The sequence below is a fragment of the Erpetoichthys calabaricus genome, chromosome 1 (genome assembly GCF_900747795.2).
Source record: "Erpetoichthys calabaricus chromosome 1, fErpCal1.3, whole genome shotgun sequence".
Classification (NCBI taxonomy): domain Eukaryota; kingdom Metazoa; phylum Chordata; class Cladistia; order Polypteriformes; family Polypteridae; genus Erpetoichthys; species Erpetoichthys calabaricus.
In genome coordinates, this window is record NC_041394.2 from 41,350,658 (window position 1) to 41,376,146 (window position 25,489).

Genomic DNA, 25,489 nt, shown 5'->3' on the forward strand with positions numbered 1-25,489 from the left:
TTCATAATTCAAGAAGTATCACTTTACAATGTTTACAAAAATAAAAAAAAAAACAAACAAGCACCCACCTTAATGTTTAATGAAAACACTAAAGATTTTTGTTTAAATAACATTCAGGAAAACAGCAAAACTTTCAGTGAGAAGAAGAAATGGTCATGCACTTTTGCCTATGTTGGATTGTAATGAAACACTGCTGTGATTTGTATACAGAAATAATCACACAAAATAAAAAAAAGTATTTACAAATTTAATGAAAAGAATAAACACAAAATAAACTTTAAACAGTCAAATTATTTCCAATCTTCAGAGGTAAATATTCAAGCGATAAAATCCAAAGGTCTGTTAAAGCCTCCCTTACGATTCATGTACTGCCTGTGAGAAGCCAAAAAAAAAAAAAAAAAAGATTACATCATCTTTTTCTTCTACATGTTACATCATTTTCAACCAATGAGGTTTCTGAGCACCCTGCAATGGTACACCTGCCCAACAAGATGCTTCAAAGCGTGCTAATTGGCTGCAGACATGTGCTACTGTATTAATACGTTACATTGCGGGGGTCAGGAAAAAATCCTCAAGCCTCTATGTGCAGTTTCTAAATGATACTCATCTTGCAACAATATAACATCTATCCTTTATATTCAGAAGTGCAATGTGTTGTTAAATTAATGGTTAGAAAGTTTCTCATATTTCATTTCATTCAAACCCTAAATCCTCAGATGAATTACAAAAAGAGCTCAGTCTTCTTGCATATGACTAAATCACACATGTAGAAAAAGTGAATTAGGGAGTTTGATGGGGTTAAGCTAGGCCGATTAGCAGATGGGTGACAGCTTTATTTTCATAGACTTGCAGATACTGACCTGTACTTCCTTTTCTGGGATACACTAACAGCATAAGCATTGACAGAACCATCCACTTTCTTACCCTATGAAAGCAAACACAGAATGCTTAAAAGTCTCATTTGTTTTGATTTTTTTTGTTTTAATAAAATGTAATTATGATTAACAAATGCACATTGTTAAGATATTCCATTTGTGCTTTCCACAAGTTTGGAATGGAGTCACCCATAAAATGTAACAAAAGACCAAAGAATACGGTAATAAACGTAACTGGCAGCAGGCTGTATTGGTAAAGCAGAATCTAAGCCCCCAGATTTCATGTATCATTTCATTTATTAGTCAATCTTATAATAAGCTCTGGGAACCTAATGAAGTAACAGTTTTGCAGAGTTCTTTTGCTGATTTTTTTTTTTTTTTGTGACAGTTTATCTGTATTGGTATATAATGAGGATGCTCAACAAGTATTGTGCACAGCCCACTCAGCAGACCTAGGACTGGATGAAAGAGAAGCAGAAAAACATTCAGATTTAAAACAGAGCATTGTTTAAAAAAAAAGTCAGTTGACATCTGGATATGAGAAAAGAGAGAACGACAGAGAAAGAAACTCTACATGCCACGTTAGGTGAGACAGGTTTGAACATGAGAGGGCTGCATCTTGTTCTTTCTGACAGCATCTCGCATAGGGGTGTGAAAGAGAGAGAAAGGGTGTTACAGTACGGCAGGGAGATTTATGTACAATGTGCAAAACTGAGAATGAGAGTGGCACAGGGCCTGCATTTTACTTGCTCAAGCACCACTCTACAGCAGAGTGAATGAATTAAAGCAAGAGTACATGGAATTCTTTTTGCACTGGTAGGGATGAGAGGGTGCAAGAGTGTGCCATGGGCATTTCCTTCTTGCTGACACTGTTGTAATAAACTTTGGAAGTATGGTAGACAGTTACACAGCTGTGACTGGGACAGATCAAAAGGATGAGAGGCTTATCTTGCACAAAGGACATGACCAAGTTACTTACTTTTTTCACTCTTTTCCTTCCATTTTATTTTTAAATTCCGACACCAGCTCATGTAAAGTTAAATTTACACAAGATAATGTTCTCCTGTACATAATTTTCAGGGAGCATGTGCCACTTCAAGAATATTTCTGTATATCAATATAGCAAATTTAAAAAGAAATGAGTGATTTCATCAAACAAACTACTCAACAGCCTGACTTCATAAATGTGGTTCATTAGAAACAACTCCTCCTATTAAAATCAATTTGCAATAAAGGATTAAATAACTATATCACATCATCCACACAGGGCCAATGTAGAGTTTCTAATCTGTCTAACCAGCATGTATTTGTGAATTATAGGACAAAGACTGGAATACCTGGAGGACAACCCACGCAAACTCCACAAACAGCAAAAAGATGAAGGAGGTACACTTGTCGCATGAAGCAGCATTCCAAACCAATGCACTACAATTCTGCCCAGGACTAAACTATGGTTTTCCAAATTAATGAAAGAATAACTCACAGTGGTAATTTTTCCTTGGAAAAGAAAGAACAAGAAAAGCTGGCCGCCAGGAAGCACACACATTTATATGATAGAAAACATCAAATAAACACTTAATATATTTTCAAATTAATATGAGCCTTGCTGAACTAAATTCTTTATTGAACAGACTGTAAAACAAAATGGATTTCTTCATGAATCTATTCCATCTAAAACAATTACTGTTTTGGCAACTCTTGGTGTAAATGAAAAGTCCACAAGAGGAGGATGGATGAATGGATGGAACATCATTTGTCCTGAGGAAAATGTGGCTTTTTTTTTTTTTTGCACATTTACATTCAGTGACTCCTATTATATAAACCTCATTTTTAAATAGTCACTAAGGACGAGAAGAATCTACAATTTTGCTGAACAATTCTATAAATTTTCATTTATTTTACCACTTGGGAGTACATAATTCATAATAAAGTATGTAACTAAAACTATAAACTAAGTCAGGAATTTAAATTATGTAATTTTTAATTTTGCCCAACTCAAAAACCACTAAATGCAAGCTACACATGGAACCATTGTCATCCCAAGTTAATTATCCATATCAAATGGGTTAAAAGTCTCAAGTTTAAAATGAAAATGACTGCATGCTTAGGAATTTCAAGACAGCTACATTAAAACGTGAAGAACAAGACTTAACCATTTGTATATTTTTACTGATTAACTGAAGGCAACTTTCATTTTGTTAACATATGAGCCTGATGCTATTACCGGGTCTGCATCAGGTTTTTTCAGCAATTTAGTCACCCTATCTGCAAAGTAAGTCCTCAAATATACTGTAGTTGTAAAGTCAAATGTCTCACCTTAGTTGTATCAAAATTGCCGAATCCCATCAGTTTCATCATTTCAATTTCCTCTTCAGTTTTTCCCTGCAGGTCTTCCTCTAGTAAACATAATAGTATTAAATACTGCAAACTATCAACATACAAAGTTAACACTTGTCTGATTTATTCCAATAAATGTTACACATAATTTGTTTTTCCAAAAAATAGTAAACATTTAAAAGCTTTATGAATGACTACTTTTGCACAGAAATAAAGTTAAGTCAAGTCAAATAGCTGTTATTGTCATTTCAACCCTATACAGTTAGCACAGTACATAGTGAAAGGAAAACGTTCTTCCAGGATCACGATGCTACATAGAACACAGGACTACAGAAAAAGCTACATATTACAATATAAAGTGCATGTATGCAAGCATGTGCTAACATTGCAGGACAGGGCAAAGACAGACAATGGTACAAAAGAAGACAGTGCAGGGCCAACCAGTACACATTTATGATAAACTGTAAAAAGGCACAAAAAAAAAAAAAAAAAAAGGCAGAAGTGACAAAATGTAACAATACTTTAATAAAAGGAACAGATGTAAAAATGATACTGAAAGCAGGAAGAGGGTAACAGTATAATAATAAATGTAGTAATAAATATAATGACATGAGTTGAGTGGGAAAGTGTGTGTGTGTGTGTGTGTGTGTGCTATCACTCCAGTCCCTGAGCGTTTAGAAGTCTTAGGCCGGGTTTATACTTCACAATGCGACGCATGCTGCAGTGGACGCTCCTGCTACGCAAGCATTTTACTGTTTATACTTGCGCGTGTACTTTACGTAAATCTGGAGGAATCCAGCAGGTGGCAGTGCAAAATATTATCATGGTGAGAACAGGTTTGGCTTCTCTGTGTTGTGAATTGCCTGGAACACCCATTAAATTCCGATGACACCTTACCACAATATCTCTGAAAAGGATGTTTAATGATTAAATCCATCAATCCAGGGATGTGTCCATTGCAGCAAGCATTGGGCACGAGGCAGAAACAATCCCTGGACGGGCCTCAGCTCATCACAAGGTGAATACAAGCACACACATACACTGGAGTCAATTTAGCGGGATCAAATCCCCAAATCTGCCTATCTTTGGAATGAAACCGGAGCAGTGTGGAATCCAAGCAGGGAATACTAGCAACGTGATTCCCTGCAAGAAAGCAGTGCTACTGCTCCGCCACTGTGTCACCCCCATGTGTGTAATTATTAACAGTCTTCATTATTTAAACTAAATTAACGATTTATCTGTAAAATGTAACATGGATACTTTAATGCATTTCATCATGAAAGTGATATCAAGTATAAATCTAAAGATTCTAAATTTGCAGAGAGTTGGGATATCATACATTTAATATGTTCTGTGTGGTGATCTATCGCTGCTTGCCGTAGTGATTAAAAACTGGGATGACGTTTACGATGGTCTGCTTTAATGATAAAGTAAACAACGAGGTTAAAAAAGTGGACATTTCGAGATTAAAGCCGAAATTTCCACTTAATTCACAAAATACACGTTTTCACCATGTCCTTAATTTTTTTCTCAGTGGCTCAAATACAGAGCTGTACATTATGTTGCTGTTGTGAAGTTGCGCAAAAAAAAAAAAAAAAACACGGCACAAAATATGGTATGCAAGACTTTTAAAATGTATCGTGTCATTACGATCGGGAATATGCGACGCTTGAATATAAAAGCACCACGAATGCATCTGTCTGTCGGCATTTTGCTTCACCACATCGAACCATTCATCAAACATAGAAGCGCGCACATCGATTCCGTAGGATCCGCATAGAGGCTTTCTGTCACATGTAGATAGTAAACAAAGACTCTGACGTCATGTTCCAACTTTTAGCACACTGCGCCCCCCGACTTTTTGCTGGTACTGCAACTTGCGCACATGTCGCGTTAATTTCTGAGGACCTGCTCAGAGGACACGTAAAATGAATGCGGGGAATGTGTGGCAGCCATGATGCGGGCGCATATGTGTTCCGAGTGTTAAGTATAAATGAGCCCTTATGGCTTGAGGAGATACACTATTACACATTTTGGTGGTGAAGGCTGCGGTGGGTTGGCACCCTGCCCAGGATTGTTTCCTGCCTTGTGCCCTGTGTTGGCTGGGATTGGCTCCAGCAGACCCCCGTGCCCTGTGTTTGGATTCAGCGGGTAGGAAAATGGATGGATGGATGGATGGTGGTGAAGGCCCAAACGCTTCAGCACCTTTTGCCAGATGGCAAGAGGGTGAATACTTTATGTGAGGGGTGCATTGGGTCCTGCTGGTGGCTTTGTGGGTGCAGCATATGGTGTACATATCCATGATTGAGGGTTCTGCAGGGTCTTGTGATCCATGACAGACCAATTCTCATACCAGACAGTGATGCAGCTGCTCAGGATTCACCCAATAGTCCTCCTGTAGAAGGTGGTGAGAGATGGGCTTTCCTCAGCCTTCACATGAAGTAAAGATGCTGCTGGGCTTTCTTGGCAATGGAGCAGGTGGTGTTGAGGGACCAGGTGAGGTTCTCTGCCTGGTGAATACCAAGAAATTTGATGCTCTTGACGATCTCCATGATTGGGACATCAACGTTACAGCGGAGAGTGGTCACTTCTAGTTCTTCTGAAGTCAACAACCATCTCCTTTGTTTTGTCTAGAGACAGACTGTTGGATTTGCATCAGTTCATTAACCACTGCACCTCTTCTAAGAATGCTGACTCCTCATTCTTGGTGATGCGGGCCACCACAGTCGTGTCATCAGTGAAGTTAATGATGTGGTTCAATCTGTGTCATCAATTAGTAAAATTAACACAGCCCTTTGGAGCACCAGTGATCATTGTGATGTTGCTGGAGATGCTGTTTCCAATCCTGACTGTTTGAGGTCTCTCAGTCAAGAAGTCTATGGTCCAATTGCAAAGGGAGATGTTCAGGCCCAGCAGACTTAGTTTTCCCATCAGGTGCTGCAGGATGATTGTGTTGAATGCAGAATTTCATTTGCATGTACATGTCCTTCTTGTCCAGGTAAGACAGGGCCCGATGGAGGGTGGTGGCTATGGCACTGTCCGCTGAATTATTTCATCAGTATGCAAACTGCAGGGGATCCAGTAAAGGGGGCAGCAGGGGCTTGATGTGCCTCATAATGAGCCTCTCGAAAACCTTCATGATGATGGGTGTAAGTGCAAAGGGATGATAGTCGTTGAAGCAGGACCGTGAGGACTTTTTTGGCACAACAATGGTGGTAGTTTTGAAGCATGTTGGAACAATGGGGTTGCTCAAGGAGATGTTGGTCGGTGAGAACATGTACCAACTGGTCTACACATCCTCTGAGCACCCTGCCAGGGATATTGTCTGGACCAAAAGCCTTCTGTGGGTCGACTCTGCTTAGAGGTTTCTTCATGTTGGCTGTGGTCAGACACAGTACTTGGTGATTGGGAGGAGGGGTGGTCCTCCTCACCACCACGTTGTTCCACACCTCAAAACCATGTGCAGAAGTTGTTCAGTGGATGTGGAAGGGAGGCATCACTATCACAGATTGGTGATGTTATATTGTAGTTAGTGATAACCTGGATGCCCTGCCACATGTGCCCAGGGGTGTAGCGCAGAATTCTGGGCCCCTTCCTCTTGAAATCTGGAATGTAAAGTTTGTTTTTCAAGCGCAAACCCTCAGTAGCGCATGCACCTCTGCAGTAATCCATGACATCTGGTTAGGGCGTGTGGTGATTAACTTGGAGACAGCAACCCAATCAATGCACTTGCTGATGTATCTGGTCACTGATACCGTGTAATCCTTGTTGCAGTCACCGTTGGTTGCAGCTTCTCTGAACATATCCCAGTCACTGTGCTCAAAACAGTCTTGTAGAACAGAGATGGCTCTTGCTGAACAGGGTTTCACCTGCCTCAGAACCAGTTTGGATTGCCTGACAAGTGGTCTGTATGCAGGAATTAGCATAACAGAGAGGTGGTCTGAATAGCCCAGGTGGGGGCAGGGATCCGCCTGATACACATCAGGAATTTTTGTGTAAACGAGACCCAGCACATTCACCTCCAGTGACAATAAAAAAGTCCATCTAGGTGAGAATTCTACAGTTTACTGATAGCATCGTACAGTTCACAGAGCAATTCCTTAGCATTTACGCCGGGTTGGGGAATGTAAACTCAGACTAGAAGCACAGTAGTGAATTCCCATGGTAAATGAAAAGGTATGCATCAAACAGTCACAAACTCCACCAGCAGTGAGCAGTAGCTAGATACTAGCATGAGTTCTTGCACCATTTCAAGTTGATGTAAACACACACTGCCACAAGCCTTACTACACTAAGCAGCATTTCTGTTGGAACAAAACACAGCTTACCCGTGCAACAGAACCACAGTGCCCAGAACATTTTAGTGAAGCCACATCTCAGTGAAAACAAAGACGCAAGACACTAAACTCACACTGGGTAGTCTGTCAAAGTCAGACATAGTCCAGTTTATTGTCCAGGGACCATACAATTGAGAGTATAATGGACGGGAGAGCTGGCCAGCTATAGCTTGGTATTAGCCTCTCACGGACTCCCGCCTACTTTCCGTGCTTCTGCATCATTGCCCACCATTTTCAAGTGCCCCTCCTCTAGCCATCAGTATCCGACGATGCCGAGGTTCTGAAGGCCTGGTTCTCCCAGCAGACAGAGGTAATGTAGCTTCTTCAGCAGTTTGTTCTTTGGGCTGAATTTTGGGCGATTTCTGTATAGCAAAAGTGTCTGGTAATAGTAGACATGAACAGTGGTTGTTCCAATGTCCATTTACTACAGAAGGTCAGGCTAAGAGGCAAAAATAGTACAAAATAGCACCATTTCAGGTCTGGAGAGGCTGCTCAGAGCTGCTGTAGCACCACCATCTTTTCCAGTGGAAACCAAAATCACCAAAAAATAAAATCACAGGCGGATTCAACTTGTGTGAATTTTATCACACAACTCAGTAGTATGTATGGCCACCACGTGCCCGTATGCACTCCCAACAATGTCTGGGCATGCTCCTGATGAGATGGGGGAAGCAATTTGGGGGATCTCCTCCCAGACCTGGATAAGGGCATCAGTGAGCTCCTGGACAGTCTGTGCCACTACTTGGCAGCACAAGATGCACGGATACATAACATCCTCTAGATTTTCAGTTGGATTCAGGTCTGGGGAATGTGCCGGGTAGTCATTGGCATGAATGCCTTCGTCATCCAGGAACTGCCTACACACTCTAGCCACATGAGGCCTGGCATTGTCCTTCAGCAGGATGAACCCAGGGCCCACTGCACCAGCATAAGGTCATGCCGGTACCTAACAGCAATCAAGGTACCATCGTCTAGCATGTTGAGGTCTATGTGACACTCCAAGGATGTGCCTTCCCAGACTATTGCTAACCCACCACCAAACCGGTCATGCTGAATAAAGTTGCAGGCTACATAAAATTCACCCCGGTGTCTCCAGACTCTTTCATGTTTGTCACATGTAGTCAGTGTGAACCTGTTCTTATTTGTGAAAAGAAACGGGCGCCAATAATGGAGCTGCCAATCATGGTATTTTCTGACAAATGCCAATCGTGTTGCACAGTGATGGGCTGTGAGAACAGGTCCCACTAGTGGCTGTCAGGCCCTCATGGAGTCTGTTTCTGACAGTTTGGTCAGAAACATACACACCAATAGCCAGCTGGAGGTCATTTTACAGGGCTCTAGCATTGCTCCTAGGATTCCTCCTCTCGCTTCTAAAGCTCTGTCCAGCTCACTTTGCATAACGGCCCATCTCCTGGTATCTTCTTCATGCACATGAAACTGTGCTAGAAGACACAGTAAACCTTTCTGTGACAGCACAAATGGATGTGCTATCCTGGAGGAGCTAGACTACCTGTGCAACCTGAACTGACTACAGGTACCGCCTCAAGCAACCAGTAGTGAAAAGGACACCAGAAAAAAAAGCAATCAGTCAGGAAGGATAAGGAGAGAGCAATTGTCTGTGGCCACCAACTGCAAAAGCACTCTCATTTTAGGGGTCATCTTGCTGTTGCCTCTCCAGTGCACCTGTTGTCACTTTCATTTGAACCAAAGCAGGTGAAGTTGTTTCACAATCGTTTAATTTTCCTAGCTGTAAAAGCTGATGTCCCTGAAGCTTAACTAACTTGGTGTTAGACTGTGACGATTAAATGTTGCCTTAATTTTTTGAGCAATGTAGTTTTCTTCTATCCTTAACCTAAATGGCGCTTTTCTATAATCAGAATCCAGATTGGCTATACATTTTTAACTTCTTCATTATGTATTTTTTGTTAGTAGACATACTATGAAGAAATTGTACTAGTACTCACTAGAAAATGCTAAATTACACAATCAGTATGCTGATATGCACTTTAATAACTCAGTTATTCATAGAAACCTGGTGGGTAAAATGCCATGTAAACCCTTGTTCTGGTTAGAGAAACTGAGTTATTTGTCTCTAACATACCAGGTTAACACAAGTAGATTTCTCAGTGAGTAACCCAGTTATTTGACCATATAAACCCTTAACCGGCTTACAGCTAAGGATTCCATAGTCTGCGTATGTTTGCTGCACTGAGTTAGCTTTGCACAAATTTCAACCAGCTATACAGGTAGAAGATAGTGGAAGCATCCACAACAACACACTTTTTGAGGTAAATGCTCAGGCAATCACATTATTCATTCTCTCCCTGTGGTGTGCAATTAGTATTACATGGATAACTGGATACCTACTACCAGCTTCCCAAAATTATTTTGAGGTTAACTGCTATGACACATTAATCATTGTACACATCTAATTTATATGGAAGCCTGCCTCATTTATGTCAGGTAATAATTCTTTACATTTATATAGCACTTTTCTCACTACTCAATGCGCTCTCCACACAGGGAGGACCCGGGAAGCGAACCCACAATCTCCTTACTGCAAAGCAGCAGCACTACCACTGCGTAACCAGCCTAGACTGATTAATGTGCTGTTACTTTACATATTACCTTGCTCGAGTAGTTGTTTAGTACACCTATACAGTAATCCCTCACTTATCGCGGGAGATAGGTTCCAAGGCCGACCGCGATAACTGAATTTCCGCGAAGTAGGGACACCATATTTATTTAATTATTTAACGTTTATTTGGACGTTTTTAAACCCTCCCTGTATTGTTTACAACCCACCCTTTACTCTATTAATAACAGGGACAACTGCTAAGCAATATGAAATCGGTAGATAAGTTTACACTTACTGTATAGCGAAGTACACGTAGCTATATATGACGTGATGAATATGCTGCGCAGTAAAAATGATGACGATGAAAGTGATGATCCCCTGAATGCAGTATAAAGAGCACGTTAATATTGAATGAGTGAGATGAGACTTCCTGGTTAATGCAGCACTGCGTCGCTGAGCCAATCAGCAGCACACAGGAACTTAACTGCGTGCTCTGATTGGGTAGCTTCTCAGCCATCCGCCAATAGCATCTCTTGTATGAAATCAACTGGGCAAACCAACTGAGGAAGCAACTATCAGAAGTAAAAAGACTAATTGTCCGCAGAAACCCGCGAAGAAGCGAAAAATCTGCGTTATATATTTAGATATGCTTACATATAAAATCCGCGAAGTCGTGAATCCGCGAAAAGTGAACCGCGAAGTGGTGAGGGATTACTGTACATTAATTTAAGTTTCAAGCATATGATGCATATGCCAAAAAGAAAGCTTTAATTAGAAACATCATTCTCTGAAGTTCTGTGAATTCCTACATTGCACATGTAGTCTTTTATGTCTCACCTTATTTTCTTGTTGGATTTTGTATATTAGGAAAAAAATGTTTGTTCCTACAATATTTTGAGATTGCATGACACTACTCTTGTGGGCCTAGACATGATTCTTGGATGAGAATACATATCTGGGAACAACCTGTTAAAACGCTTGTAGTGAATTGTGGAGAAGTCCTGCACTGCAAAGGCTACAGGGTGTACAGTACAGTGGATCCAGACTGTTATTTTAAAATGAGTTCATCAAGAACACGGGGACACAGTTGGAAACTTGTTACGTGTAAATTTTGCACAAACATTAGGAAATTTTTCCTTTCACGGAGAACCATAGACGCATGGAATAATCTACCCGGTAGTATGGTAGACAGTAGGACTTTAGGATTTTTTAAACTAGACTTCATGTTTTTTTTTTTTTTAGAAGAAGAATTAAGTGAATCGGACTGGTGAGCTTTGTTGCACTGAATGGCCTGTTATCGTCTAGATTGTTCTAATGTTCTTCATTATCAAATATTTTAACATCAGTCCTATTCACAGGGTGTTTGTGTGTGACACACAGTTTATTTTGAATAAATATTTTGCAATTTATATTTTCATGAAAGTAACTGACTTTAAAGTTTAAATTGACTCCTACACTACCACTGTAATACTGAACAAAAGAGAGTACACACAGCAACTGCAACATCATATTTTTCACGTTTGATAGCTTTAAATGCCAATCTGATTGTACTGAAAGTTTTTTCCCCTTCTAATGTGCTCTATCTACACGCAATACACCTGTTTCATAGGTATATTTTTAGGAGACTTTTCAGCTGTACAGTTTATCATAATGAGAGGCTTCCTGTCTGTTGGACAAGGTTAACGAGGGCTCCCCTACTTTTTGCAGTTCAAAATCACTGCCCCTACTTTGAGCAGTGCCTTTAGGATGCGTTGGATTGATTTAGAAATGTGACAGTCAGTGAACTGTCTAATTGTTCCCCTACAGTTTTTAACATGGTGAAACAATATTTGATGTGGAGTGAGTGGTGGTGAACTTGTAACTCTCCTAAATGTCATTTAACCTGCTGCATGTATGTGTAGTATAGGTTGCAAGTCTACATAAACAGACAAAACGAATGTTAAGAATGCTACAGGCGGCATTGAAATATTAAGTACAGTGCATCTGGAAAGTATTCACAGCGCATCACTTTTTGCACATTTTGTTATGTTACAGCCTTATTCCAAAATGGATTAAATTCATTTTTTTCCTCAGAATTCTACACACAACACTCCATAATGGCAACATGAAAAAAAGTTTACTTGAGGTTTTTGTAAATTTATTAAAAATAAAAAAACTGAGAAATCATATGTACATAAGTATTCACAGCCTTTGCTCAATACTTTGTCAATGCACCTTTGGCAGCAATTACAGCCTCAAGTCTTTTTGAATAGGATGCTACAAGCTTGGCACACCTATCCTTGGCCAGTTTCGCCCATTCCTCTTTGCAGCACCTCTCAAGCTCCATCAGGTTGGATGGAAAGCGTCAGTGCACAGCCATTTTAAGATCTCTCCAGAGATGTTCAATCGGATTCAAGTCTGGGCTCTGGCTGGGCCACTCAAGGACATTCAGAGTTGTCCTGAAGCCACTCCTTTGATATCTTGGCTGTGTGCTTAGGGTTGTTGCCCTGCTGAAAGATGAACCGTCGCCCCAGTCTGAGGTCAAGAGTGTTCTGGAGCAGGTTTTCATCCAGGATGTCTCTGTACATTGCTGCAGTCATCTTTCCCTTTATCCTGACTAGTCTCCCAGTTCCTGCCACTGAAAAACATCCCCACAGCATGATGCTGCCACCACCATGCTTCACTGTAGGGATGGTATTGGCCTGGTGATGAGCGGTGCCTGGTTTCCTCCAAACGTGATGCCTGGCATTCACACCAAAGAGTTCAATCTTTGTCTCATCAGACCAGAGAATTTTCTTTCTCGTGGTCTGAGAGTCCTTCAGGTGCCTTTTGGCAAACTCCAGGCGGGCTGCCATGTGCCTTTTACTAAGGAGTGGCTTCCGTCTGGTCACTCTACCATACAGGCCTGATTGGTGGATTGCTGCAGAGATGGTTGTCCTTCTGGAAGGTTCTCCTCTCTCGACAGAGGACCTCTGGAGCTCTGACAGAGTAACCATCGGGTTCTTGGTCACCTCCCTGACTAAGGCCCTTCAACCCAGATCGCTCAGTTTAGATGGCCGGCCAGCTCTAGGAAGAGTCCTGGTGGTTTCGAACTTCTTCCACTTACGGATGATGAAGGCCACTGTGCTCATTGGGATCTTCAAAGCAGCAGAACTTTTTCTGTAACCTTCCCCAGATTTGTGCCTCGAGACAATCCTGTCTTGGAGGTCTACAGACAATTCCTTTGACTTCATGCTTGGTTTGTGCTCCGACATGAACTGTCAACTGTGGGACCTTATATAGACAAGTGTGTGCCTTTCCAAACAATGTCCATTCAACTGAATTTACCACAGGTGGACTCCAATTAAGCTGCAGAAACATCTCAAGGATGATCAGGGGAAACAGGATGCACCTGAGCTCAATTTTGAGCTTCATGGCAAAGGCTGTGAATACTTATGTACATGTGCTTTCTCAAATTTTTTATTTTTAATAAATTTGCAAAAACCTCAAGTAAACATTTTTCACGTTGTCATTATGGGGTGTTGTGTGTAGAATTCTGAGGAAAAAAATGAATTTAATCCATTTTGGAATAAGGCTGTAACATAACAAAATGTGGAAAAAGTGATGCGCTGTGAATACTTTCCGGATGCACTGTATATGGTAATCACGTTAAAAAAATCTGCACTTTCCTGTCTGGTCTTTTCTTTGCTTGTTCTATATGGAGTAATTAGTAATTGTCAATAAATAACTTTATGCTTAGAAATCTAAACACATTTATCATGGCAAATTGTTTGCACAGTTGATTAAGCGGACAAGATTTTTCAGGAATACTTGATGTGTCATTTAAGTAAGATGCTAAACACAATTTCAGATTTTTTTTTTTTTTTTATTTAGCTTTCACACTGTGTGCATAGAAAAATGTCAGGTATTTCTTTTTATTAAAAGCAGTTTGTTTTATGCAAATTATTATAAAAATACACTTATATATACCCACATGCTTTTCCCCACATGCAAAGGATGTGCATGTTACAGTAACTGGCAACTCTTTACAGGTCTGGTGTGACTGTATGAATGCCCAGAAGTGTATCCTGTACCCCATTCAGGATTGGTACTAGCCATACACCAGTTTCTACAGGAATTGGTTATGGCACCATAACACTGTTTAGTGTAAGCTCATACACATAAATTCTCTCTCTTTCCCCCCTCCCCCAGAAACTTGGATACATCTAATACATTGAATAATACTGAATTAAAGACATACTTTACACAAGTACAAAATACTGCAGCATCTCTATATCCCACACAATTTTAAAGATCCAGAAAAAGAAAGACAAAATAACACATTACCAATCTTTACAAACAGTATGCCGAAAATATAAGCTTCTGATTAATTAAACTAGCTTTGATACCTGCAGTGGACAGCTGTACACATAGTTATTTGGGCAACTTTCCACAACTGTTCTTGTGTATCCATTTTTTCTGTATGATTATTTATTATCACACAAACTTTTCTGGCCTGGCAAATCTGCTCAGGATCACAAGAGCTAGAATTATACCATGGCAGTGACTGACATAAGCCTAATCTACAATCAAACCACTACCTAAGAAGGTCAAATATGAAAGGCTGTTACTAGCACTATGCCCACCAGTTTTACATTTTAAAATACTGAAGCATTACTGCGTCCCGTACAATATTAAAAATACTGAGAAAATATCAAAAGAACATTCCATCAATCTTTACAAATGAAGAGCTTCAAAAGATATGGTAACAAATTATGCTAGATTACAATTATTTTTTAATTAATCATATAAGAAGTGGATTAGTAACCTGAAATCTGATGTTCTTTCACAGATTTGGACTCTTTGGCATCCTTCTCATCCTCCCGTCTGTCTTTTTGCCTTGTTGGAGAAAGGGAGCTAGAGCGGTGTCTTCTTGGGGACCTAGAAGTAAAGGGGCAATATTAAGCCAAACATAAGACTATATGATATCAAACACAATTTTTTTTTTGGCCTTACCTGGATCTTCTTCTGTGTGGCGACCGTGACCGACTTCTCCTCCTTTCTCTATCTCGTGACCTTGAACGTTCCCTCTCACGCCTGCGGCGCTCCCGGTCTCGAGATGTGGAACGGGAACGACGTCGTTCTGAAGACATATAGAGCAGATCACTTAGCAATTTATCTAATAAATAATTTCAAAAGGAATTATCAAAATAAAATTGCAGTAAATTTCTAAAACATTGGGTAGCTGTTTTTTGATTAAAAGAGAGAAAAATTCTGAAGGATTATCAGGGAGAGGTTAAGAAAGAAAGGGAAAAAAAATGGATGGAGGGGCTGCAAAAGTCAATGATAATTTTTTGAAGAAGAAGAAAAAAAAAATGTTTTTTAATAGGTAAAATGATGTATAGTACTGTGTTAGCTCCTTATGCCCTAAAGAATTTTTGGAATACTCTGCCAAAATTAGATACCCAAAAATGAATGTCTACTATTCTACTTATTTAATAAAATAACTGCAAATGGCCGAGTGAGTATAACTTTCAGTAAAGTCTTTCTATGAATAAAAACATTTGTTCCACACCAATATCAATTAAACAAAATACAAACAATACTATTTTAGGAATTACTCTCCAAAAAACTGAATTTTACAGTACATACTATGACATTTGATGATTTGATGATGCAGAACGCAGGAATTCAAGTTTCTTTTATGCCCTACTTAGTCAGCTATTATTATAGCAAGTTTAGACTTCATATTCCATAGCATTGCAAAGTTACACTGTTTGGTACAAGGTGCACCCTTTATGGAAACATTTAGTCTCTTGCACCTAAACAATCTCTTAAGACAAGTATTAGCTCTTAAAATAGTTTTTAACCCTCACTTCAACAGTTTAAAATTACAAATCAAATAATTCAGATAGGATTAAAATGCAAACATGAATAAAAAGTGTTGTAATTTGTACATCGCAAGACCAAAATGTATGCAAAATTAAAGCCTACAATGTGTACTTTTATCACAATCTGAATTGTTTGATTAATAATTTTAAAACATTTTTTAAATGTGTTTCTGTCCCAGACATTACGGAGGTCATATTGTGTGTGTGTTTATGTGCATATACTGTAATATATATATATATATATATATATATATACACACACACACACACACATATATACACATACATTCATACATACATACACTGTAAAACCTTGGGTCACGACCGTAATTCATTCCAAAACTCTGGTCGCAACCCGATTTGGTCGTGACACGAAGTAATTTTCCCCCATAGGATTGTATGTAAATACAATTAATCCGTTCCGGACTGTACGAGCTGTATGTAAATATATATACGCTCGCTCGCTCACTCTCTCTCTCTCTCACGCTGCACAGGGAATGCACAGGGGGTGACTGAAAAGTGCGGAAATCATCAGCGCGTACAAACCGGAAGGGAAACTGGCTTGTTCTTCACCCGAGTGTGTGGTCATGAACAGAAACTTTTTGGTCGTAACCCAATTTGTACGTGGTCCGAGACGTTCGTGACCCGCAGTTCCACTGTATATAAATATAGTGAAGCCCTGGGGCACGTACAGCCACCCCAACTCGACACATACAGGCAGAGAGACACACAGTAAACCAGCACCAAAACAGTCCCTCTTGCTTTGTCCTCCTCCTCCCAACTTTGGCTCCTCTGGCTGCACTTTTGGGTGTGCTTCTATGCTCATGACCCATGGCCCCGCCGCAAGCCAAGAGGGCTGCCCTCTGTCGGTCCAGGGGAGAAACCTTCTTAAAAGTACACTCTTCCCCAGTCCTTCCATGCTTCGGGCGTTCCAGCTGGCCACCACTATATACAGTGCATATCACAGCGCATCACCTTTTCCACATTTTGTTATATTACAGCCTTATTCATATGATCAAAGCACATAGAAACTCTCCCTGGTTTAATGAAAACACTCGAGCTCTTAAATTAGAGTGTCGAAAACTGGAGTGCAGATGGAGAACAACAAAGCTACATGTCTTTCAAATTGCATGGACAGAGAGTGTTAATAAATATAAAAAAGCCCTCTTTAAAGCTCGGTCAGAATATTATTCTACATTAATAGATAGCAATAATAAAAATCCTCGGGTACTGTTTAGAACAGTGGCTAAATTAACAAATGGAAATTCAGATCAACAGTGCAAAATACCAACAGATATTAGCAGTACAGACTTTATGAACTTCTTCAATGAGAAAATTAAAAATATAAGATCCCAGATCTCTGCATCACAGTACAAACCAAATACTAGCTTAGCAGACCCTGTCTCACATTGCATTCAGCACTTTAGTAATTTTAATCCTGTAACTGAGCAGGAAGTCTTAACTTTAATTTCTAAAATGAAGCCCACTACTTGTTCCCTAGATCCAGTGCCAACAAAACTAGTAAAAAGTGCAATGGATGTTCTTGCAGCGCCTATCCTAAACATCATCATTATTCATCGTTCATTATTGCACGGCACAATACCTGATACACTAAAAGTGTCAGTCATTAAACCATTACTTAAAAAGTCAGACCTTGACCCACATATATTAAATAATTATAGGCCTATTTCAAATTTACCGTTTCTCTCTGAAATACTAGAAAAAGTAGTCGCCAGTCAGCTTCAGACACACCTTACGCATTACAATTTATTTGAGAAATTCCAGTCTGGTTTTCGCACTGGTCATAGTACAGAAACGGCACTAACACGGGTTGTAAACGACATTCTGATATCCTCTGATGAAGGAAAGTCCACTGTAATTATGTTGTTGGACTTAAGTGCAGCAGTTGACACCATCGACCATTCTATTTTACTACACAGGCTAGAAAATGATGTTGGGCTTACAGGCACCGTTCTCGCTTGGTTTAGTTCTTACTTATCAAATCGATTCCAATATGTACAGAAATGTGCTGACAATACTCCATCATTATACACAGAAGTTCAATATGGTGTCCCGCAGGGCTCAGTACTGGGACCTTTACTGTTTTCACTTTACATGCTTCCACTGGGATCTCTCATTAGGAAACATAATGTTAATTTTCACTCGTATGCAGATGACACCCAGTTATACCTTTCATTTAAATCAAATTAAGTTTCTCCAATGTTGTCTTTAATTAGTTGTGTTAGCGAATTAAAGGAGTGGATGAATGAGAACTACTTGTCTTTAAATACAGATTAAACAGAGATGTTAATTGTTGGAGGGAATGATGCGGATCACAACAATATTTTGTCATCATTTAACTCAGTTGGAATCCCAGTCAATTTTACTGAATCAGCCCGCAATCTAGGAGTTATCTTTGACTCTAGCATGTCATTTAAAGCGCATATTACAAAGTTGTCCAAAACATGTTTCTTCCATCTTAAAAATGTTAGGAAATTAAGGCGCTTTTTAAATAAACAGGATTCTGAGAAACTAATTCATGCATTTATCTCTAGTAGGATTGACTACTGCAATGCGGTGTTCACTGGATGTTCAAACTGTTCTTTATACAGCCTCCAGTTAATCCAAAATGCGGCTGCAAGAATTATTACAAGAACAAGAAAATGCGAACACATAACTCCAGTTCTTAAATCCTTACACTGGCTCGCGATTAAGTTTAGGGCAGATTTCAAAATCCTTCTTTTAACATATGAAGTATTAAATGGTCCAGGTCCGGCTTACTTGTCTGAACTTATCATGACTTACAAACCTGAGCACACATTAAGATCTCAAGATGCCGGTCTGCTTATGATTCCAAGGATTAATAAAATAACAGTGGGAGGTCGAGCTTTTAGTTACAGGGCCCCTAAACTGTGGAATGGTCTGCCTGCTACTATAAGAGACGCCCCTTCGGTCTCAGCTTTTAAATCCCGGCTGAAGACTTACTACTTCAGTTTAGCATATCCTGACTAGAGCTGCTGATTAACTGTACAGACTGCATCTCTGTTGTTAGTCATTAGCACTTAAACATAAGTAACATGACAGTTATAATTGTATACTAACCCTCACTCATTCTGTTTTTCTTCTCGGTACTCAAATGTAGCACTTGGTGCCACGGCCCACCTGCCAAGTTGTTTTGCCTGCCTAAGGAAAAGTCATCCCAGATGGAGGATCACAGGAATCGTGGGAAAGAGGGGTCCTTTCATCGGATTGGCTGGCCCAGCACAGTTTCAGCCGTGGAATGGCCAAATGGGGGAGGCAGCTTGAAGGATGAGGTCTCCAGGACTCTACACAAATCCAAATCTTATTATGGGATATATCATCTACTGTTAAATTCTACTCTGTACTTCTAAAATTTATATTTTTTATTTCTTACTATATTGAGGAATTGTTCTGTTCTGTGTACTGCATTGTATTGTATTGACCCCCTTCTTTTGACACCCACTGCACGCCCAACCTACCTGGAAAGGGGTCTCTCTTTGAACTGCCTTTCCCAAGGTTTCTTCCATTTTTTCCCTACAAGGTTTTTTTTGGGAGTTTTTCCTTGTCTTCTTAAAGAGTCAAGGCTGGGGGGCTGTCAAGAGGCAGGGCCTGTTAAAGCCCATTGCGGCACTTCCTGTGTGATTTTGGGCTATACAAAAATAAACTGTATTGTATTGTATTGTATTCCAAAATTGATTAAATTCATTTTTTCCTCATAATTCTACACACAACACCCCATAATGGTAACGTGAAAAAAGTTTACTTGAGGTTTTTGCAAATTTATTAAAAATAAAAAAACTGAGAAAGCACATGTACATAAGTATTCACAGCCTTTGCCATGAAGCTCAAAATTGAGCTCAGGTGCATCCTGTTTCCCCTGATCATCCATAAGATGTTTGTGCAGCTTAATTGGAGTCCACCTGTGGTAAATTCAGTTGATTGGACATGATTTGGAAAGCACACACGTCTATATAAGGTCCCACAGTTGACAGTTCATGTCAGAGCACAAACCAAGCATGAAGTCAAAGGAATTGTCTGTAGACCTCCGAGACAGGATTGTCTCGAGGCACAAATCTGGGGAAGGTGCTTTCCAGATGCACTGTATATATAATTATTTTTATGACAATAGATAGATGGATATGCGCATGCACACACACACTATATAAATCACTGCAAATCAACCAGTTAACATTTTGTAATTATGTACATATAATTAAGTACTCATCCAAAGCTGTTCTTTCAAAATATTTTTTATGCTGGTCCGTCAAACAATTTCTGTTTAACACTAGACACAGTGAAACATTTCATGTTGTACAATAGATTGGTTTTTTGTGCTCCAATTCACAAATCATCTCCTGCCTTCTGCTGCAGGTGCCCCACAAATACCGAGTATTGTCTGTTTTATTTATTTAGCGTTTACTTTTTTTTTCTACATTTCACGTCGGGAATAATCTACAGTCATGGCCGAAATTATGGGCACCCCTGGAATTTTCCCAGAAAATGCACCATTTCTCCCAGAAAATTGTTGCAATTATAAATGTTTTGGTATACACATGTTTATTTCCTTTATATGCATTGGAACAACACAAAAAAAAACTGAAAAAATGTCACACAGAACTCCAAAAATGGGCCGGACAAAATTATTGGCACCTTTTCAAAATTGTGGGTAAATCATTTTATTTCAAGCATATGATGCTCGTTTGAACTCACCTGTGGCAAGAAACAGGTGCTGGCAATATAGCAATCACACCTGAAGCCAGTTAAAATGGAGAAAAGTTGACTCAGCCTTTCTGTTGTGTGTCTGAGTGTGCCACACTAAGCATGGAGAACAGAAAGAAGAGCAGAGAATTGTCTGAGGACTTGAGAACAAAAATTGTGGAAAAATATCAACAATATCAAGGCTACAAGTCCATCTCCAGAGATCTTCATGTTCCTTTGTCCATCCACTGTGCGGAACATAATGAAGAAGTTCACAACACATGGCACTGTAGCTAATCTCACTGGACGTGGACGGAAGAGAAAAATTGATAAAAGACTGCAACGAAGGATAGTCCGAATGGTGGATAAACAGCCCCAATTAACTTCAAAACATATTCAAGCTGTTCTGCAGACTCAGGGTGCAACAGTGTCAGCTCGAACTATTCGCCGACATCTGAACGAAATGAAACGCTATGGCAGGAGAGCCAGGAGGACCTCACTGCTGACACAGAAACATAAAAAAGCCAGACTGGAGTTTGCCAAAATGTACTTGAGGAAGCCAAAATCCTTCTGGGCGAACGTCTTGTGCACAGATGAGACCAAGGTAGAACTTTTTGGTAAAGCTCATCATTCTACTGTTTACAGAAAATGGAATGAGGCCTATGAAAAAAAGAACACAGTACCTACAGTCAAACATGGTGGAGGTTCTAAGATGTTTTGGGGATGTTTTGCTGCCTCTGGCACTGGATGCCTTGACTGTGTGCAAGGCATCATGAAATCTGAAGACTACCAAAAGATATTGGGGCGCAATGTAGGGCCCAGTGTCAGAAAGCTGGGTCTGCGTCTGAGGTCATGGGTGTTCCAACAGGACAATGACCCCAAACATACCTCTAAAAGCACCCAGAAATGGTTGAAGACAAAGCGCTGGAGAGTTCTGAAGTGGCCAGCAATGAGTCCGGATTTAAATCTGATTGAACACTTACGGAGTTTGCAAAAGAAGAGTGGTCGGAAATTCCAGTTGAGAGGTGTAACAAGCTTGTTGATGGTGATAGGAAGCGCTTGATTTCAGTTATTTTTTCCAAAGGGCGTGCGACCAAATATTAAGTTGAGGGTGCCAATAATTTTGTCCAGCCCAGTTTTTGAGTTGTGTGTGAAATATTGTCAGATTTGGCTTTTTTTCTCTGTTTTTTTGTGTTGTTCCAATGGACATAAAGGAAATAAACATGTGTATACCAAAACATTTGTAATTGGAAGAATTTTCTGGGAAAATTCCAGGGGTGTTGATAATTTCGGCCATGACTGTATGTACAGACATACATTTTAATAAAAGCTTCATTCAGTTCTAGGTCACGGAGAGGAGGCAATGCCTTTCCTGTCAACCTTGGCCACATAGCAGCAAACTGTCCTGGACAGGGCCCCAGAGCTAGTCGCACACAAATACACCCCCTACCCGTTGACAAAAGGGCAAATACAGAGTGTCCAATCAACATAAACAGCACATATTTGCCATGCAAGTCGAAAACTGTCACACTTAAAACAGGTTTTTCATTTTCGTCATTTTTAAACCGAGAACTGAACTTTAGCAATGCCAGTACCCCACAACCCAAGTGAACAGAAAAGCAGGTTTCAGCAGTGCTAATGCATTTAGGAAGTTTTCTCCAATAACCACTTAGCATATAATCATGAGTAATTAAGGATAAGGGAGTTTACCAGTAAGACACTGAAGGGATGGCTGCTGAAAATGGGGATTTGCAGCCATATGTGAACAATATATTTTTTTCTTAAATCAGCCATTTCAAGCATTAACAAACATTATACACACTATAAATGTCTTAGAAAAATGTTTAAAGCAATTCAATGATATCTTGATAAAAAAAAAAAAAAAAGATACCAATATCTATCAAAAACATGAAAGTTTCTGAGTAGCCCCAATTTTTTGGCTCATATCATATGTTGGCTTAAATTACAAACTGAGAAGTTGGAGTTGGTGGTACCATAAAATGAGTAGTCAGAGTTGGAGTCCAAGGTTTTGTGTACCGATACCATAGCCCTGGTAACATGTAATATGAATGACCAATCATAGACAACTACACATCACTGGCATGTTCTGAGCCTCTGCTATCCATTGGTAATGAGTCTTTCACTGTATGTGGCTCAACACAGGTGGGGTTTATGATAGATTCACTCAGTGTGGTATAGCAGGTCAGCAGCTCAGAAAAATGGCAGTTTTAAATAAATAATTGGGTGCACTTGCACTGGGTAGTACAGCTAGTGTTAAGAAGACAGCTCATCTCCGGGTTCTGTGCGAGGCGGTCAGCTGCCCAAGCGTTGCCTTGCTGGCACGTACAGGCGGTCTGATTGTCTCTTTATCAGCCCGGGGCAGCAATCAGGTGATCGCACCTGCAACCACACCACGTCATATAATAAGGGAGCGCAAGATAAGAAAGAAAAATGATCTGGGGAAAGAAAGAAGAATTTAGGTTAAAGGAAGAGAGAGAAGAAGGCAGGTGGCAGAAGAAGCAGGTGCGAACAAGCAAAAGAGCGGGAGAAGGCACACCATCACACTCAGCTGTGACGAACTGCTTGCTTCGGCACACACATCTGCAAATCACATATTTTACTGATGATATAGAGCAAACAACAGGAAAACTTATGATTTATTTAAAAGAAGACACCCTTGAGTATGCAAAAATATTATTGTTTTTCATTTACTTGTATGTTTATTGTGTTCTGCTGGTGGAACACCTTGGCTACTAAATACCTAGGAATGTGAAGACCCTGACATATACTGTAGTAATAAAAATAGGTGAGGTGGGTTGAATGCAGTGTATTACAGAGGTTATGAATGCCACACACAGGTTAAGGAGACTTTATTTAAATCAAGACCTGGACAATTTTAGTACAATGTTTCCAAGTTTTGTGTATAATTTTTATTAAGTATATTAATACGGTGAAGTCAATAAAAATCTTAAAAACACAAGTTATGTTTAAAACTCCTTAGCAGAACACCTCCTTTACATATGGCATCAATATGCATCTTTGGTGATTTGATCACCATCAGATGGCAATAGTAAATACACTTGTGGTCAGATCCGTTTACAAGTGATCAGAAATGGATAATAACCACATTTAACACATGTGTAAATACAAATGTGCATTCTAGCTGCATACAACAACTATAATATCAGGCTATTCTAAATACTGCATGGGGAAGGAAATATAAGGGACCTCATAATTTATACTCGGAAAAATGCACAAGCCATTTCTTACACAAAATTTGGAACTTATAAAACACAAACTTGCCATAAACATTGGCTTAATGTTATTGGAAATTTTGACCATTTGTAAGTTCTACTGTTTCACTGCACATTTCAGTTACATGTCAGTCATATTACAATGTTACTCAACTAAATATATCAAATAACCTGACATGTTCTCTCAATACAGCAGCATTCAATGCTTGTAGTAATGTATAATGCATATGATAAATGTTAATAGGTCTAGTGAGTAGCCTGTCTATTTCATCTATACAAAGGATGCGCCGTATGTTGTACAACCTAACTGGCAATGGCAGCGTTAGCTCTTATAGAGGATATCGCCAGTAGTAGTTTTTGTCAATTTGGATGACAAATGACTTAAGCATATTTAGACTTTTTAGAGCTGTCCTCTTGGAGATTTGTGGTGAATTGGAGCCTATATTACTGAGACTATCGCACAAAACTTGCACAATCCCCATTATGTTGCAGGTTTAAACAACCGTGGGGTATTTGGCAACTGCATGAACTGGCTGAAATAGTCAGGAATCTCACAGTCCTCCCTGAGCCATGTCATGCCATCTGTATGAGATTGTGTAATTATGATGATACCCATACACATTACAATTTGCAGTGATTGCTGATTTTCCTAATGTAATCCACACATTTACTGTACACATTTTGCAATAAAGGCACCATCGCAGAATTAATTTGCTTTTTTTATTTTATCAAATAGTAGTGTGGAAAGCACCTCACAGGGTCATACTGTGTGTGATGGTTAACTTCTTGGTGTCCTGGCCTAATCGATAGGTTTGAATTTAGCTTAGTTCATTACAAAAAACTTTTATATAAATATATATATTTTTTTTTAGGTAATAATGTGTACACCTTCATAGCCCGACTCCTAATACAACTCAGCCACCCACAAACACTACAAGAGAAGAGACATAATGAAAGCCAGTTTTTGGACTCATTGTGTGGCATGGTGCTATACAACACTAGAAAAGCTTGCCACATTGTAATGGTGTGTGCAGTAGTGCACAACATAGCACGAAAATATCAAATGCCTCTGCCACCTAACATAAATGAAGATGAGCACATGGATGACCCAGGCCCTTTTCCTCAGGACGTTAACGAAATAATAATTCAAAGACAGTGAATATAAAAAGACTTGCATATACTGCACCAATAACATTTACTAATTGGCAAAATTATTTTATTTGACATAAGATGTTAGGAGCCTGAATTACTTCTTTTTATGTCTGCAGCACCACATCAATCAGCACATATCACGCAGGTCCCACGGTACACTGGTGGTGGTCTGGGGCACTGCATGATGGCACACTGATCCAGCAGAGAAACCAGAAAAAAATGAAGGTTTTTGAGGTTCTTGGCTTTGGTCAGTAGTACCTCAAGTTCACATTTACTGAAGTTACATTTCCTGTGTTCTCTCATGGTTTGTAGTAAAGACATCACTCAGGAACAAGGCCAAATTTATATCATGAAAATTAAAAAAAAAAGCATTTTTAAGCCATATATA

The 25,489-nt window shown here is 39.6% G+C and overlaps 1 protein-coding gene across 1 annotated transcript in view; it reads right to left on the reverse strand.

Moving 5' to 3' along the window:
- Positions 1-233: 233 nt before the first annotated feature.
- Positions 234-25,489, reverse strand: part of snrnp27 (small nuclear ribonucleoprotein 27 (U4/U6.U5)) — a 29,594-nt gene continuing 4,338 nt past the window's right edge. Inside the window, exons 2-6 of the mRNA XM_028798606.2 lie at positions 15,102-15,228; positions 14,914-15,026; positions 3,192-3,271; positions 861-925; positions 234-372 (exon numbers count right to left, since the gene is read on the reverse strand). Coding sequence (XP_028654439.1) covers positions 318-372; positions 861-925; positions 3,192-3,271; positions 14,914-15,026; positions 15,102-15,228 — 440 coding nt within the window. The 3' untranslated portion in view covers positions 234-317. The remainder of the gene's footprint in view (positions 373-860; positions 926-3,191; positions 3,272-14,913; positions 15,027-15,101; positions 15,229-25,489) is intronic.